We start from the raw sequence: 17,625 nt of genomic DNA on the forward strand, positions 1-17,625 counted from the left end.
TGTTTGGGTGTTAGGGTTAGAAAGTGGGCGGAGCCAACACCAGTCAAATACATACCCGGGCAACGCTGGGTCATCAGTGGGTGGAGACAAATACAAATTTCACTGGGAAAATGTAAACTGCAGCCATTCTGTTAATGGCAGGGTTTTTAAACTTTGCACAGTTGGTCACTGGGTGACTGGGATTAATATTCAAAAAAGTGGGTGGAGTCTACAAAAGTGAATCAAACTTCACCTGTTGCTTTTCAAAGGGAATATTTAATTGCTACCATTGGTTATTGGGTGACTGGGGTTCAAATTCAGAAAAGGGGGTGGAGCCACACACAGCGATTCAGATTTGTTTCATTTCAATGCAAATTATTGATACCAAAGACTGCAAAGCTCACAAACTTGGTCAGTGAGTAATTGTGTGTTAGGGTTAGAAAAAGTAGGTGGAGCCAACACCAGCCAAATACATACCCGGGCAACGCCGGGCAATCAGCTAGTTTAAAATAATAGTAGAAATAAAACTCCAAATATTTACTGATTTTTTTTTATAAGGGATCCCTATAAATATACTTTCGGAATTGCCAAAAAAAAGGAGAAAATACTGAATGAGGTATTTTACTGACAAAAAAATATTTACCGCACCTAACTACCAGAATTGAGGCCATTGTGGGGAGTGATCAGTGCCAGACTAATTTATCATAGCACCCGTATTTGACATGGCCTGATTGGTGACTTTGGCCCTAAAAGCACTGTTATGTTTCTACAGCAAAAATAATGGCAGCCCTTTTCTTTCTTCTTTTTGCTGTATGAATAGAATGTGTGTATACTAGTGGCTAGCTGCATTCACTGATCCACAATTATTCTACAGAGCTTTAGATTAGAATTAGCACACAATTTGCATCTGCTTTGCATTCAGGGCGTGTATTTAGTCTAGAGGGGCTGTGCATTGCCTTTGTAGGTTTGCAAACGGATGCATCCATGAGCGCTGTCACCAGTCTGTATGCACTGTTATGTTTCTGTTTTGTATGCCAAAATGAGAAGTATGTTGAGTTTGTGCTCAACAGTAATTTTCTCATAGTAAATTGCTCCCCAGCTCAGAAAAACCTTATTAAAGGACACCTGAATTGAGAGGGATATGGAGGCTGCTATATTTACTTCCTGTTGCCTGGCAGTAATGCTGATTTTTCATGCATCAGTAGTGTCTGAATCGCCCACCCAAATCAAGCATGCAGCTAATCCAGTCAAACATCTGATCTGCATGCTTGTTCGGGGTCAATGGCTAAAAGTATTAGAGGCAGAGGATCAGCAGGACAGCCATGCAATGAGCATTGCTTAAAAGGAAATAAATAATATGTATATCCCTCTCACTTCAGGTGTGCTTTACAGATAAAGTTTACTGTATATAACTTCATGAATAAAACTGCTTATTTTAAATAAATCTTTAAATAAATTATTTAGTCACCCTCACCCTGAATAACATTCTTAAATTTATCAGATGTCAGCATCTTTACTTCTGACGAGCGGAGTTGCTGTGGAATGTTGTTTTTTTCCTCTGTGAAGGGAGTATGAATATCACATTATCTACCAGAATGCTCTGGGGGAGAAGGCTGCGTGACATCACAGCCTAGGCTAAGCACATGGCCGGTTCTAGACGTCTTGCCGCCTGAGACAAACTTGTGAGGATGTCGCCCCCCCCCCCCCGATAGGAAGCCTGGAGGGGGTAGAAGCCAGAAAGGGGGAGCAGCGGGCACAGCGGTGGGGAGGGGGGTGGGTCTGGCTAGGCATCACTGCGGGGCGGAGTTCCATACCCATATACAGCAATATATAGATATAATGCACATTTCTGACTCTGAAACCAGGATAATTAAGGTAAAATGGGTATCTTGAAAAATGTAGCATGTTCTGCTATTGTCATAAATGTTCCTTTTTAACTTACATCAACTCCTCTGTGTTAACTGTAAAACTTGAATTTTCTCTTTGTCTCTTTTTACCTTTCCTCAGCGAAGTCTTGCCCTACTAATGTGGTAGAAAACGCCATTCTGCACCCCAAGCAGGAGAAATATGTATTTAAGGACATGGTGACAGTTCAGTGTGAGGAAGGGTATGAAATTCTGGAGGAGCAGGTATACAGCCATTACTAGGCAGATGTGCCCATAAACGTTCAGTTGGATGTTTTGTGTCCTGATGTGTCTTCTGTCTCTTTCTCTCACCACTGAGTCAGACGAAGTTGCCATCATTCCAGGCCAAATGCCAGGCAGACGGAAGTTGGTCCAATAACGGCCTAAAATGCCTACGTGAGTACCAACATCAGGTCTCGCTGTGCTTTATAAATTATTATTATTTAGTATTTACATAGCACCAACATCTTCTGCGCTAAATTATTATTATTCAGTATTTACATAGCACCGACATCTTCTGCAGCGCTGTACAGAGTATATTGTCTTGTCACTAACTGGCCCTCAGAGGAGCTCACAATCTAATCCCTGTCATAGTCCTATGTCTATGTATGTATCATGAAGTATATGTATATGAAACCCACATAGACACGAGGAGAACATACAAACTGTTTTGCAGATAGTGGCTGGGTTTCAAATCGAGGACCCAATGCTGCAAAGCAAGAGCACTAACCACTATACCACTGTGCTGCTTATAGTCCCTATAAAGCAGGTGTGTCAAACTCAAATACAATGTGGGCCGAAATTGAGCTCTGGGACCAAGTCACGGGCAGAACTCCAATGTCTATTGGCCACCTCCCTCTCTTATTAAGTTCCCTGGTGTCTAATAGCCCCCTCCATCCCCTATACAGTTCCCTGATGTTTAGTGGTCCTCCCTCCCTCATCTACTCAATTCCCTGATGTGTAGTGGTCCTACATCCCTCATCTACACAATTCCCTTATGTTTAGTGATCATCCCTCCCCTATACAGTTCCCTGGAGTCTAGTGACACCCTCCCTTCCCTATACAGTTCCCTGCTGTCTAGTGTTTCCCCCCTCCCTCCTCCATATGGCTTTCTGTGTGATCTAGGGCTTTACCTTCCAATATAGCTTCTCTGATGGTCTAGAGTGGGCCAAACATAATGCAAATTGGGGAAACCACCTGAGGGCCAAATCTGATGGCTCTGAGGGCCAGATTTGGCCCACGGGCCGGAGTTTGACATGTATGCTATAAAGGCTAAATACTTTATATAGATCTTCCTCCCTCCTGTGCCCAGTAGGCCTTTAACATCAGAATAAATGTTTAAATTGTTTAGGTAGTGGACACACTAGTCTTTCAGTTTTCTGCGTGTGTTTTTCTGCTCACCAGTCACCATGTGTGTTTGTATGCAGAGAAACGTGTTTTGTCACAGCAGCTAGTGTAATTGATATAAAAAGTTGATAAAATGTGCAGTTATCCTGCAGAATGTCTGTTTTTCTTTCTCTGGGAAAATGCATTAAAGGGATACTGTAGGGGGGTCGGGGGAAAATGAGCTGAACTTACCCGGGGCTTCTAATGGTCCCCCGCAGACATCCTGTGTTGGCGCAGCCACTCCCCAATGCTCCGGCCCCACCTCCGGTTCACTTCTGGAATTTCTGACTTTAAAGTCAGAAAACCACTGCGCCTGCGTTGCCGTGTCCTCGCTCCCGCTGATGTCACCAGGAGTGTACTGCGCAGACACAGACCATACTGGGCCTGCGCTGTGCGCTCTTGATGACATCAGCGGAAGTGAGGGCATGGCAACGCAGGAGCAGTGGTTTTCTGCCTTTAAAGTCAGAAAGTCCAGAAGTGAACCGGAGGCGGGGCCGGAGCATCGGTGAGCGGCTGCGCCAACACAGGATGTCTGCGGGGGACCATTAGAAGCCCCGGGTAAGTTCAGCTCATTTTCCCCCGACCCCCCTACAGTATCCCTTTAAGGTCTTGAATCACAAAGCCGTGCTGTGCTAACTCATAGCACGGTCGCGCTAGCATTTTGCGCGCGTTATAATTTTTGCGTAAAAATTCGCGATTGAGTGCTAAAACCGTTACACGCATTATAACGCGCGCAAAACGCTAGCGCGACTGTCCTAGCACGGCTTTGTGAATCAGGCCCCAAGTGTGAATGAGACCTTCTAGTAGAAGCTCCAGCTGTTGCTTCACCCTCTCTTTACATTGTGAATATGGATTTTCATTGTCGCTGATGTGTCTCCCCTCCAGCTGTAGACTGTGGTGATCCTCAGAAGATCCAATTCGGGGCAGTCAATTTTGAGTCCACCATCTACAAAGCAGAGGCCAGGTACAGCTGCAAGACGGATTATTACACACTGAGCGGGGATGGTGAGTATGGAATCAAGCAACCTAACAATATGATACAGTATATTTTTAACCACTCTGCGACCACCTAATACAGGATGGCGGCCGTAGAGTGGCTCTTTCGTTCCTCAGTCACGTCATCGCGAGAGCGAGATTTGCCTACCTATACTACATATACTCTGGGAACCTATACCTGGCTAACCTATACTGTGGGCACCTATACCTGGCTAACCTATACTGTGGGCACCTATACCTGGCTAACCTATACTGGAGGCACCTATACCTGGGTAACTCATACTGGGGCAACTATATGTGGCTAACCTATACTGGGGGCAGCTATACCTGGTTTACCTATATTGGGTGCACCTATGCCTGGCTGACCTATATTGGAGCAACTATACCTGGCTACCTATACTGGGGGCACCTATGCCTAGCTACCTATATTGGGTGCACCTATGCCTGGCTGACCTATATTGGAGCAACTATACCTGGCTACCTATACTGGGGGCACCTATGCCTAGCTACCTATATTGGGTGCACCTATGCCTGGCTGACCTATATTGGTGCAACTATACCTGGCTACCTATACTGGGGGCACCTATGCCTAGCTACCTATATTGGGGGCACCTATGCCTGGCTGACCTATATTGGGGGCACCTACTCCTGGCTACCCATACTAGGGGCACGTATACCTGGCTACCTACCTACCTATACTGAGGGTGCTATAACGTGCAAATTGTCAGGTGCTGTGCGATAATTCCAAATTGGGTGGAGGGCGCCATCCTCACAAGTTTGACATAATTCGGCTCGGAGCTATTGTTGGCAGCTGAATTACGCTGTTTTTAAATTATTTTTGGCTCTGTATTTTAACAACGCGCAAATGAATGTCTGAGCACTGCTATACGGGCCCTGGCGGTGCATGGTGCGCCCAAATTTCCCTGCACTGTTTAGCACTGATTCACTTTTAGGTTATATGTGAATCTCTTGGAATGTGAGCAAGGAAGTTTTAGGAGGAGCACCAAACAGAGTGCAAATTGGTGTGCCACGATCTCAGTCTCAGTGTCCACAGAGACTCACAGCAATCGAATTCCAACGATGGATCGGCACCACTCCAGGTAAAGTAACAAAGCTCTTTTATTGCATCAAAAACATGGCATAGGAAATTGCCTATGCTATGTTTTTGATGCAATAAAAGAGCTTTGATACTTTACCTGGAGTGGTGCTGATCCGTCATTGGAATTCAATCTCTTAGAATGTGACAGATTCTCTTCAGACTTGTTCTATTATTCTTGTGCTTGCTTTCTTTACAGAGACCTATCGCTGCTCTTTGAATGGAAGTTGGTTAAACAGCAAAGGGCACATTGAACCTCCGAAGTGTGAACCAGGTGAATATCAATGTAACACTCCTGTTTCCCAGGGCAACAAAACAGACAAGACAAAACTCTTAAGGTAGCCATACTTCTAGCAGTAGCAGTTATCTCAGCAACACTATCTATTGTGTGTGCTAGGACCCAAAACAGAATTGATAATGGACGAAAGGACTACGGTAGGTCCTTTGAAGCAGCACCACACATTTATAGTATTCAAAATAAGTACAATTTTATTAACACAATAATATCACTATAATGCGATAAAAACAATTGAAATCGTCATACGCGAGTATCAAAAAAGGGCGCCTGGAAAAAAGGGCACGGGATATAGCCGAAATTATAGGTTGTAATGTAAAACAATCATTTTCGTTTATAGCTTGTAAACGAAAATGTAGTGCTAAATCGGTTCAGTAAACGGAAATGAAACGGCAAAATACCGTCTATAACAACAAACGAATTCTGAAATGAAACGTCAAATAGCGTCTATAACAAAAAACAATATTTACACTTGTATTAAGCATAGTAATACAATGGTAGATTTTACAGATATTTTACTGCAATTATATCTAACTGTAGGCTCACACAGATCTCTCCCTATCCCTGTCTCTAACCCCTATACATAATTTAATAAATGTATTAATATATTGTGCTGTAACTATACCTAACCTTACTCTCACACAGAACCCTCCCTGTACCTATCCCTAACCCCTAGACCCCCCTGGTGGTGCCTAACCCTAACCACCCCCCTGGTGGTGTATATTGTACTGTAACTATACCTAACCCTACTCTCACACAGAACCCTCCCTGTACCTATCCCTAACCCCTAGACCCCCCTGGTGGTGCCTAACCCTAACCACTCCCCTGGTGGTGTATATTGTACTGTAACTATACCTAACCCTACTCTCACACAGAACTCTCCCTGTACCTATCCCTGACCCCTAGACCCCCCTGGTGGTTCCTAACCCTAACCAACCCCCCTGGGGGTGTATATTGTACTGTAACTATACCTAACCCTACTCTCACACAGAACCCTCCCTATACCTATCCCTAACCCCTAGACCCCCCCTCGTGGTGCCTAACCCTAACCCCCCCCCTGGTGGTGCCTAACCCTAACCACCCACCCTGGTGGTGCCTAACCCTAAGACCCCCCCTGGTGGTTCCTAACCCTAAGACCCCCCCTGGTGGTGACTAACCCTAAGACCCCCCTAGTGGTGCCTAACCCTAAGACCTTCCTGGTGGTGCCTAACCCTAACCACCCCCCTGGTGGTGCCTAACCCTAAACCTCCCCCTGGTGGTGCGTAACCCTAAGACCCCAACTGGTGGTGCCTAACCCTAACACCCCCCTGGTGGTGCCTAACCCTAAGACCCCCCTAGTGGTGCCTAACCCTAAAACCCCCCTGGTGGTGCCTAACCCTAAGACCTTCCTGGTGGTGCCTAACCCTAACCACCCCCCTGGTGGTGCCTAACCCTAACCATCCCCCTGGTGGTGCCTAACCCTAACCATTCCCACTGCACAAACACCCTTACACACATATAAACAATAATATAGTTAATCCTTAAAATACTTCACTATAAATAACATGAATAGAATAATTTATATATTTGTAATAGAATAAATAGCCTTAAAGAGGAGCTGTTAGGTATAAGGTCTCAGAGAAAATAAACACATATATCAGTAGCTAAAGATTGGCTGTACTTACATTACATATGCATTTCACTGTCCACGTTTGGATTTCACAGAATTTGTATATAGTATATGCAGAGATAGATGCTCCTGACAGCTCATGGCAGGCTCCATGTTTTTCTGTCAAATGTGTCGTCATGTCCTGCCTGCTTCCTGATCACAGATAAGCTTGTACTTGAACAACAAAGTGTGCAGTGAATATTAATGAGCCATGTGGCTAGGAACAATAGCTGACTCCTGCAGAGTACTCTGCCCCGAGATTTATCAGTGCTACCAGCTGGACTGATTAGAAGCTTCTGTAACGTCTCATTAGCAGCCGAGGGGAGAGCCCCAGAATGCTTTGCAGTTTAGTATGCGGCTTGCGTCCTTATGGGTCTATAACAGACTTGCTGATAAGCACACATCAAAGGTAACTGAGATTTTTATCTTCACTAATGGCTTTTGGGCTTCCTTCTAAACTGTTTAACACAGGAGAATAGAGGTTTAAATTAGCTTCTGCAGCCTGACAGTTACTCTTTAAAATCACGTACACATGAATAATATTATAAATAGAAAAAGGAGATATATTAGTAAGTTAATAAAACTATAATTGACGCATTACAAGTGTGAAAAACAAAGTCAATACCAAAAGTGACGTATTTCTAATTGAATAAGGTTGAAAACCATATTTAAGCATTATACCATATGAAAACGAATTTTAAATGACAAAATAAGTGTAAACGAAAATGTACTTGTTACAGTCCTGTAAGCGAATTTTTAAAAACGGGAAAATAAGTATAACACAAATTGAAAACGAACTTGTAAAAATATTTGTTATAAACCTTATTCTGTAAACGAAAACTTTTGCTAACACGATCCCTGTAACCGCTATTATGTAAACGAATTTTAAATGACAAAATAAGTGTAAATGAAAATTTACTTGTTACAGTCCTGTAAGCGAAATTTAAAAATGGGAAAATAAGTAAAAGCTCCTATAAGCGAAATTTAAAAACGAAAAAAAAGTATAACACAAAGTCAAAACGAACTTGTAAACTATATTTGTTATAAACCTTATTCTGTAAACAAAAACTTTTGTTAACGCGATCCCTGCAACCGCTATTTCTTGGGCGCCCTTTTTTCCTGTCGGGCGCCCAATAGCCGATATTTTGCATTGCAGTCTATGGCGGCGCCCTTTTTGTATATTAGCCATGTGCACCCTTTTTTACTGTCCCGCGTCATACTGCCAGTATAATCATCTGGGTTTGATCCCAGGTTCAGTATATTCCCATAAGAGTACATTAATGGGATACTGTAGGGGGGTCGGGGGAAAATGAACTGAACTTACCCGGGGCTTCTAACGGTCCCCCGCAGACATCCTGTGTTGGCGCAGCCGCTCACCGATGCTCCGGCCCCGCCTCCAGTTCACTTCTGGAATTTCTGACTTTAAAGTCAGAAAACCACTGCGCCTGCGTTGCCATGTCCTCACTCCCGCTGATGTCACCAGGAGTGTACTGCGCAGACACAGACCATACTGGGCCTGCGCTGTGCGCTCTTGGTGACATCAGCGGGATCGAGGACACGGCAACGCAGGCGCAGTGGTTTTCAGACTTTAAAGTCTGAAATTCCAGAAGTGAACCGGAGGCGGGGCTGGAGCATCGGTGAGTGGCTGCGCCAACACAGGATGTCTGCGGGGGACCGTTAGAAGCCCCGGGTAAGTTCAACTCATTTTCCCCTGACCCCCCTACAGTATCCCTTTAAGATACCACAGTGACAGAAGTCATTAAACAAGTGAAATCACACAGGGTGTCATCAATATGATGCAATGTACACACAATAGAAGAAGCAATATGATCAATGAAAAACTATCAATACAGTGACAGGAGTGAGGCGGTAACATTCAAAGTGACTGTGACTATGATATCGTGCGTTGCAGAGACAACATAAGTGAGTAGGAGGCAATATACTTAGACCGGATCAGCACTCGATACTGACAGTAGAGGCAGAGGGAGGCCCCGGGCGGATGTCAACACCGGTCCAAAGTCACGACAATCCTGTAAATTAAAGGGACTATCCCCATGTTTAATTTACAAGATTGGCGTGACTTTGGACTTCCTGCGTCATAAACTTTTTGAATTACATGGTTATCTGGATTTGTGGGGGATCTTAAGAACTTATTGGACCTTTTTTGAATTCCCTCTCTGGGCACTGTATTGATAGTCTTACATTGATCATATTGCATCTTCTTTTGTGTGTACATTGCATCATATTGATGACACCCTGTGTGATTTCACTTGTTTAATGACTTCTGTCACTCTGGTATCTTAATGTACTCTTGTGGGAATATACTGAACCCGGGATCAAACCCTGGAGGCAGCTCTGTATAGAGCATCCCATGGTGATATATATATATATATATATATATATATATATATATATATATATATATATATACATACATATGGTTATGCACTTTTAATATTGGTACTCTAGCACTGCTCATATATGTCATCATAAGGTTGAAAATGTTGATTATACTGGCCATATTAATGATTTTAATTGTTTTTATCGCATTATAGTGATATTATTGTGTTAATAAAATTGTACTATTTTTGAATACTATATATGTGTGGTGCTGCTTCAAAGGACCTAGTCCTTTCATCCATTATCATACATCAGGCGATGATGGGCAGATTCGACCAAGACACAAAAACAGGCTCTGCAGACTTCTCCAGCATCACAACAGCACATGGTGATTGGTATAAAGCTGGGGTAGAGCAGTGCTGTACACAAGGCACTGCTGAACACTGAATAGGGGCTCTCTACAAATCTTTGTCTGCAAAACTTTGTTTGATTCCTTATCAGTGGCTAAGCAGATGCAACATTAGGACAATTGTGCAGAGAGTTTGCCCTTAGTTGTAGTCTCTCAGGACAGGGAGAAGACGCCTCTCCCTTCATCCATGGGGCCCCTTTGGCTTCTGGGCCCCCCTGCGCTGCATCCCTTGCAGGGTCTTTTGTTACGCCCCTGTTTTTAGCGTGTTTCTGTCTCCTCCTTTTGTTGCCTCACTTCCTGCAGCTCCAGGAATACTTCTGCTTGCCTATTGCTTGCTGCTGCTGCCTATACCCTTCTAACCACTAAAGTTGCCCATACACAGGCACGTGCAGAGGGGGGTGCTCTGGGTGCCCAGCCCCCCCCCCCCCCCCCCACACACCCCTTTTGAAAATCTTCAAAAAAGGCCCCTCTCGCCGTGCAAAATAAGCTCCGCCCCCGACCGAGATCAGCCCCGCCCACCCGCGGAAAGCCCCGCCTGGGACACTTTTTAGTGAAGAGGTTCAGACAGGAATCCTAGTGTGGCATACAGACCTCTCCCTCCACCTAGTACCCACAGTGACCACTCATTTCCCTAGCACCCACAGGGACCTCTCCATCCACCTAGCACCCACAGTGACATCTCCCTTACCCGGCACCCACAGTGACCTTTCCCTCTATCTAGCACCCACAGTGACCTCTCCCTCCACCTAGCACCCACAGTGACCTCTCCCTCCCCAGCTCTAGCAGTGATCCTGCCTACCCCAGCACCCACACAGACCTATCCCTCCCCTAGCACCAACAGTGATCTTTCCCTCCACCAGTGGCTACCCTCCCATCCCCTGCAGCACTCACAGGGACCTCCCATCCCAAAAGCAGCACCTACAGTGTCCTCTCCCATTGCCAATGCCCACAGTGGCTTCTCCCAACACCCAGCATCCACTCCCTCCTCCAGTAACCACACTGACTTCTCCCAGCACCCACAGTGACCTCCCCTTCCTCCAGCACCCATACAGATCTCTTCCTTCCACAGCACCCACAGTGACCTACCCTTCCACCAGCACCCACACTGACTTCTACCTCCCTTAGCAGCAACTATGCCATTCACAGCAGTACCCACGGTGATCTCCCACCCCCTGCACCCACAACAATCCCACCAATATTCAGCACCCACATTACACTCAACCAGTAACCCCCACTATAGGAAGCACCCAGTACTTCCACCAAGCACCCTGCACCCAATACTCACATCTGGCCTCAATGTGGCACTTAGTACTTGCATCAAACAGCCACATGACACCCAGTACCTGCACCCCTTCACCCTATAGCTGGCACCCAGTATTCACACCCACATGGCACAGTACTTGCACCCAGCCCTGACATGGCACCCACTACTCACACCTGCACACCGCCTTCACATGGCACCCACTATCTGCACTCACATAACTAGTACTAGCACCCAAAGTACCTGCACTCAGAACCCACATAACACACAATGCCCACCCATAGCTAGCACCCAGTGCAAGCATGGCACAAAGTATTCGCACCTATGATACCCAGTACCTGCACCCAACACCCACATGCTTCATCTGCAGTAGTTCCAGTTGCACTAAGCCTCCACTTAGTGCCCAGCACAAACACCAACCACTCACAATATGACATCCAGTACTTGCACCCAGAACTCACAAGGGATTAAGTACCTGCAATCAACACCTACATGATGGTTGATACAAACCTATACAGCCATAATCCACACGACACCCTGTGCCAGCACCCAGAACCCACATGGCACCCAGCATCTGCATTTAGCACCACATGACAACAAATACCCCACTAGCCAGCACCCATCACCCATATGTCACCATGTACTCACTCCCAGTACCCACTTGGCACTCAGTATTTGCACCTAAGACCCACATACCCCCATAATCAATACCCACATGGCACAGTACTCACACGGCACCAAGCTCCAAAGCCATTATATGCACCTAGTACCCGTCCATGGCCAGCACCCAAATAGCACTCAGTACCCATCCTTGGTCCGAACCCATATGAGACTCGGTAATCTCCCATGGCACACATCCAGACCACACATGGCACTCCCTACTCACTCATGTCCAACACTCACATGGCTCCCTGTACCAATTAGCGCTCATATGGCACCCACTATTTTTTATTACCATCTGCTACTCATTCAGCACCCAATACTGCATAGCACCCACTGCAAATAAACACCCAATACAAACTGGACCTTGGTACCTACAGCAGCTTGACACAGACTAGACTGTGCTTTGGCATCTCGGCACCCACTGCAACTTAGCACAAAGTGAACCTTTGCATCTTACCATCTACTACATCTGGGCACCCACTGCACCTTGGCACTTACTGCAGTTTTGCATCTACTAATGCTTAGCAACCACTGCATATTGGTAACCACTTCTTCTTTGCCTGAAAAGAAGCTTGGGTGCTGATCAAGAGGGACAGTGGTCCCAGTAATGAAAGGTGAGTCCGTGCCTCCAAAAGACACAAAGGGCTTGATTCACAAAGCGGTGATAACGGTTAGCACGCCTGTGAAAACCCCCTTAGCACGTCTAAACGAGCTTTTCGTGCACAAAACTTTACGCGCGCACTGCACAGAGCGCAGGGTGCTCCGCGCGAAGTGCCCATTAAAGCCTATGAGACTTAGCGTCCAGAACAAAACTTTGCGCGCACATAGGACTTTGCGCGCAATCTGATTGAGAAAACCGGTGCTAACCTACTTAGCACCCTGGTTAGCGCGCCTAAAGACTTTAGACGTGCTAAGTAGGTTAGCACCGCATAGTGAATCAAGCCCAAAGTCTGCCTGATACTGCTACCAAGCACCCACTTAACCCGTACCCATACCCAAAGTACCTGCATTCAAAACTCATGTGATGCCCAAAGCCCACCCATAGCCAGCACCCAGTACAGGCATGGCGCCAAGTATTCACACCTATGTCACACCCAGTACCTGCACCCAGCACCCACATGACATCCAGTACATGCACCCAGAACTTACACGGCACTAAGTACTTGCAATCAACACCCGCATGACACTCGATACCCAACCATAGCCAGAACCCACATGACAATCAGTACTTACACCCAGAACCCACATGGCACCCAGCATCTGCATTCAGCACCCACATGACAACCAATACCTCCCTAGCCAGAAACGAGGAGGGGGGGGGTCATCCGTGAGAAGGCGTTGCCAGGCCCCTTTTTTTAACTTTGAGCACCCCCACTTAAGGATCCTCTGCACGGCCCTGCCCATACACATATAGTGCTCTTTAACAAAACTGATATTTCTCTTTAAAGTGGACCTGAACTCTTGCACAGAACAGAAGGAACACATAGAGAAATGCACCCTGGATGTATTTAGAGAGTTTAGCCTGTAATTTGGTCCCTCAGCTGTGTCAGCTGTCCACCACGGCAGAGAGCTAACTGGTAAACACAGGCTGTTAACAATATGGGCTCGATTCACAAAGCGGTGCTAACCCAGTTAGAGACTTTAGGTGTGATAACCATTGCACCAGGGGAGGACTGGGACCTTTTGGCCTGGGGGGACAACACAAACTAGAGGCCCGTTTCACGGCATCCCCAGCCCAAAGCCATATCTTTCTTGTGTGCAAATCTTCAAATTGTGATGACTAACAGCCACACACACACACACATACACACACACACTATGTACCTGATGCCTAACCCCATTTCTCCGCACAATCTACCTGTCTGTCTCTGATGCCTAACCTTAAAGGAGTTATCAGGCTTTTTTTTTTTTTTTTATGAAAATAAGTGCTACTTACCCAGGGCTCGTCCAACCCCAAGCTCCCAGCATGTCCCTTGCCGCAGCTCTGCAGTCAGCTGTTCGCTGCCACTGCCTCCCAGCCCCCGGCGATGACGTCAGGCCGATTGCGCCTGTGCGAGCGGCGCTGTCAATCACCGCCACATGGACCAGAGCGTACTGTGCAGACGCAGAACTACTGCGCCTGTGCAGTACACTCCGGTCCACGTGGCGGTGATTGACAGTGCTGCTCGCACAGGCGCAGTACAGGCCGACATCCAGGTCGGACTGGTGCCATCGCCGGGGACTGGGAGGCAGCAGCAGCGAATGGCTGACTGCAGAGCTGCGGCGAGGGACATGCTGGGAGCGTGGGGCTGGAGGAAGCCCCGGGTAAGTAGCACTTATGTCATTAAAAATGCCTGATAACTCCTTTAAACAACCCCCCCCCACACACACACACACACAAACCTACCTACCTGGTGATGCCTAACCCCACTCCTGCCCACCCACCATACAAACTACTTGTCTGACACCTACCCCATCCCCCCCCCCTCCAACTACCTGTTTGACAGTGCCTAACTGCCTGCCTCCCCCCTCCCCTGCCGCCAGTCACACCACAAGAAGAAAAAAGTTCCCCCTCAGGCCAGGGTCAGAATGGGGTAGATTATCACACAAAAAAAAACTCAGAGGGCACTGGCCTGGGCAGAGAATTGAATTTGACAGCAGTAGCAGGCATGCAGCAAAGTGTGAGTAACTCAGTGACAAGAAGGGAGAAGAAGTACAAAAACAAAATTTATAAAAACCACCTTCTCCTCTGGCAACCTGGACCCGACCTCCTCTATCCTCCTGTCTCCTCAGTCCTATCCTACACCTCCTCCTTCTCCACAGCAGCAATCAGCTATAGGTGGCATCTCCGACTCCCAGCCTCCAGAGTGTCCAACTCCTCCAGCCAGGACAGCCAGCCAGCCACTCGTAGCCGCAGCTCCAGCCCCCCCAGCACAGAAAGCTGAAGAGTGAGACAGCTCACTCCGACGACACCTCAGGCACAGCAGCACAGGGGAGGACTGAGTCCGACTCCTTCAGCCAGCCACTCGTACCCACAGCTCCAGGCCCCCAGCCCCCCCAGCACAGAAAGCTGAAGAGTGAGACAGCTCACTCCGATGACACCGCAGGCACAGCAGCACGTTGCGGGCGGCAATGGCTCCAGGCGGGGGGTGGAGTCAAGCAGGGTCAACCCACCGGGCCGGAGAGGACCTAAGCTATTTGTGTCCTTGTGCCGCTCACATCCACGCACAAGGGCACACCACGGCCGGCCGCCTCAGCCCCTTCTCTGATTGGATACTTCAACTTGCCGGGAAATATCGCGCGAGGTTGCGATCCCAACTGCGAACCTGTCACCTGTTGTATGTCTGCGGCCGCTGCGTATAGCAGCAGCTGGCCCTAATTACTTAAGATTCGGGCGGCCCGGGGGGCAGTTGCCCCCCGTCCCCCTGGGCCAGTCCTCCCCTGCATTGCACCACGCTAGTGAAAAGCCAGTTTAGGCGTGATAAGTTTAGGCGTGATAAGTTTAGATAAGTTTAGATCGCACGCAAAGTCCCGCACGCAAAGCAGCGCCATTAAACTCTATGCGAAGTGCACCAGACTTTGCTAGCGCAAAACGTTTGATCAGCTGTGCACTGCAGTGCTAACCCAGTTGGTGCTACAGTTATCATGTCTAAACTTATCATGCCTAAACTTATCACGCCTAAACTGAGTTTAGGCGTGATAAAGGGCTTTTCACCAGCATGCTAACTGTTAGCACCGCTTTGTGAATCAAGCCCTATGTCTGCTTCCATGAAAGCAGGAAGTAGACACTGCCGATTTATTGCAGGATTTGTATCAGCTGTAACAAAGAAATGTTATGAAATGAAAGGTTATTATGCTGTTGCATATCTTTTAGAGCAGAGATGACGTTCTAAGTTCAGGTCCGCTTTAAGGTTTTTTGTTTTTTTTAAGCTAACCTGGGTGGCTTGCAATGCATATTTCTTGATGCTTACCTTAGGAGAAGGAAGCCTCCAGGTCCTAAAGAGAGAGGATTACCCATGGTCCTACCCACGGTGCAGCCCTGTTCCAGCCTTAGGACCCCTGAAGTGTGCCCTTTGTGCGCATGTGCACTAACACTGTTGCGCTTCGGCTCTAGTGAAAATAGCCAAGCCTGATCAGGTTCGTGCTATGGCACAAAAGGATCGATCCGGGCCCAGCCTTTTATGAAGAAAGCCGGTGGTGCTACTGCACCCTGTGCAAGCTGCCAACAAGCTCTCTTTTGTGGGTCCAAACACTGGAATGGGGCTGCAGAGAAGGATGAGGATTAATATCCAGAGGCTTTCCCCTCCCGAGGTAAGTACCCCCTAGAGACACTTTTTTTTTACTTCAGTGTCCCTTTAAGTAACTACAGTATATCTTCCTTTATTATGTCTCCAGTCTGTGGCAAAACCACACTGCTGTCTACTTCTAGAATAATGGGCGGAGCTGATGCACTCGATGGATACTTCCCATGGATGGTATTTTTTCCTGTTGATACCTTAGGACTAGGAGGTGGATCTCTCATAAGTGATCAGTGGGTCCTCACTGCTGCTCATGTAGTTCAAGACAACCCTGAGCCCAGAATGCGTGTTGGGAATGTGAAACTTCAGCATGCAAAGGATCTGGAAGGCAAAAGAGTTATTCTCCATCCAGACTGGGTTGTGATGGATAATGATCAGAGAAAAAACTTTGACAATGACATCGCTCTTGTCCAGCTGAAATATAAAGTAGAAATGGGTCCCTGTATATGTCCGGTGTGTCTTCCAGGAGAGGGAGAGGGCTTTTCTCCTGTGGTGGATAAACGTGGCTACATAGCTGGATGGGGAAAGAAGAGTGATACACAAAAGAAACTAAGAGTACCACTTCTTCAGTACGCCCCTATTTTTGTCCGTGAAACAGCTGAATGCAAGGCTTCAGAAAAGACTGACCAAGCCTTCACCGAGAACATGTTCTGTGCAGGTGGATTTGGCAAAGATAGCTGTGGTGGTGATAGCGGTGGTCCGCTCATGTTCGAAAATCAGTCAGATGACACTAAAACGTTCTACACCGGTGGCATTGTCTCCTGGGGGTTGGGATGTGGCAAGTTTGGGATGTACACCAAAGTGCAGAACTACCTGGACTGGATCAAGGAGACGATACAGAAAGTGGAACTGGAAGAGGCTGGTCAGGAAAGTAAACCACAAAATTTCTGTTAGGAAAAGAAACCATGAATAGGAAGTGAAATCACTTTCTCTTGTGAAACATGTAATGGGCTTATAGCAAAGGGCCGTAAATATCTTCACAATAAAATCATTGTATAACTGTTTATTTATTGTCGTCTGTGTTTACATTGAAGGAATGAGATTGCATAGCACTTGTATTCTTGCTAAAGGAAAAGGGGGTCCTTTGAAGAAAATGCAGAGAGGGAGCTGTTTGGTCTGATCAGAGGAAATATCCATGTAATGGGCTTAAAGTAAACCTGAGACTGATAAAAATAAAAATATATATATATATATACATAACTGAGGCTTCCTCCAGCCCCCTTCAGGCTAATTGGTCTCTTGCCATCCTCCGCAGCCTGGTTCCTCATCTAGATGCCTGGTAACTCTGTGAATCGGGGAGTTCTACGCATGCGCACATCCCATCATACTCCCAGTCTCTAGGAGTGTGGCGGGCTGCGCCTGTGCTGACTG

General features: G+C 46.9%; 1 protein-coding gene across 1 annotated transcript in view; it reads left to right on the forward strand.

The window, feature by feature from the left end:
- C1S (complement C1s) overlaps positions 1-17,258 on the forward strand; it is a 38,853-nt gene extending 21,595 nt beyond the window's left edge. The window contains exons 7-11 of the mRNA XM_068255227.1: positions 1,987-2,108; positions 2,207-2,279; positions 4,155-4,274; positions 5,561-5,635; positions 16,352-17,258. Coding sequence (XP_068111328.1) covers positions 1,987-2,108; positions 2,207-2,279; positions 4,155-4,274; positions 5,561-5,635; positions 16,352-17,148 — 1,187 coding nt within the window. The 3' untranslated portion in view covers positions 17,149-17,258. The remainder of the gene's footprint in view (positions 1-1,986; positions 2,109-2,206; positions 2,280-4,154; positions 4,275-5,560; positions 5,636-16,351) is intronic.
- The last annotated feature ends 367 nt before the right edge of the window (positions 17,259-17,625 follow it).

The sequence above is a fragment of the Hyperolius riggenbachi genome, chromosome 10 (assembly GCF_040937935.1).
Source record: "Hyperolius riggenbachi isolate aHypRig1 chromosome 10, aHypRig1.pri, whole genome shotgun sequence".
In the NCBI taxonomy this organism is placed as follows: Eukaryota; Metazoa; Chordata; class Amphibia; order Anura; family Hyperoliidae; genus Hyperolius; species Hyperolius riggenbachi.